We start from the raw sequence: 776 nt of genomic DNA, 5'->3' as shown, positions 1-776 counted from the left end.
ATTTCCCCGATGTCCCCGATGTCCCCTTGCTGTCCCATGTCCCCGATGTCCCCATGTCCCCTCACTGTCCCATGTCCCCGATGTCCCCTCACTGTCCCATGTCCCCGATGTCCCCCCGATGTCCCCTCGCTGTCCCATGTCCCCGATGTCCCCCCGATGTCCCCGGTGTCCCCAATGTCCCCTCGGTGTCCCCTCGCTGTCCCCGATGTCCCCCCGATGTCCCCTCGCTGTCCCATGTCCCCGATGTCCCCTCGCTGTCCCCGATGTCCCCATATTCCCCTCACTGTCCCTGTGTCCCCGTGTCCCCGATGTCCCCATGTCCCCTCGCTGTCCCATGTCCCCGATGTCCCCTGGCTGTCCCATGTCCCCGATGTCCCCCCGATGTCCCCGGTGTCCCCGCAGGCGTCGCAGACGCCGTCCACGCTGAACCCGGTGCTGCCGGCGTCGGAGCGCACGGTGGCCTGGGTGTCCAACATGCCGCACCTGTCGGCCGACATCGAGAGCGCGCACATCGAGCGCGAGGAGTACAAGCTCAAGGAGTACTCCAAGTCCATGGACGAGAGCCGGCTGGACCGGGTAGGGACTCAGGTGTGAGTGTACAGGTGTGCTCAGGTGTGCCCAGGTGTGCCCAGGTGTGTGAGTGACCCAGGTGTGCCCAGGTGTGAGGGGCACAAGCTCAAGGAGTACTCAACTCCAAGTCCATGGACGAGAGCCGGCTGGACCGGGTAGGGACTCAGGTGTGACTGCCACAGGTGTGCTCAGGTGTGCCCAGGTGT

At 65.3% G+C, this 776-nt stretch overlaps 1 protein-coding gene across 1 annotated transcript in view; it reads left to right on the top strand.

Moving 5' to 3' along the window:
• Positions 1-576, top strand: part of LOC102035898 (ras/Rap GTPase-activating protein SynGAP-like) — a gene marked incomplete at its 3' end in the record, with an annotated part of 31,754 nt that extends 31,178 nt beyond the window's left edge. Inside the window, exon 10 of the mRNA XM_031065627.1 lies at positions 403-576. Coding sequence (XP_030921487.1) covers positions 403-576 — 174 coding nt within the window. The remainder of the gene's footprint in view (positions 1-402) is intronic.
• Between the last annotated feature and the right edge of the window lie 200 nt (positions 577-776).

This window comes from Geospiza fortis, unplaced genomic scaffold (genome assembly GCF_000277835.1).
Source record: "Geospiza fortis unplaced genomic scaffold, GeoFor_1.0 scaffold2108, whole genome shotgun sequence".
In the NCBI taxonomy this organism is placed as follows: domain Eukaryota; kingdom Metazoa; phylum Chordata; class Aves; order Passeriformes; family Thraupidae; genus Geospiza; species Geospiza fortis.
Note: the sequence above shows the minus strand (reverse complement) of the source record. Positions and strands in the feature narration are given on the sequence as shown.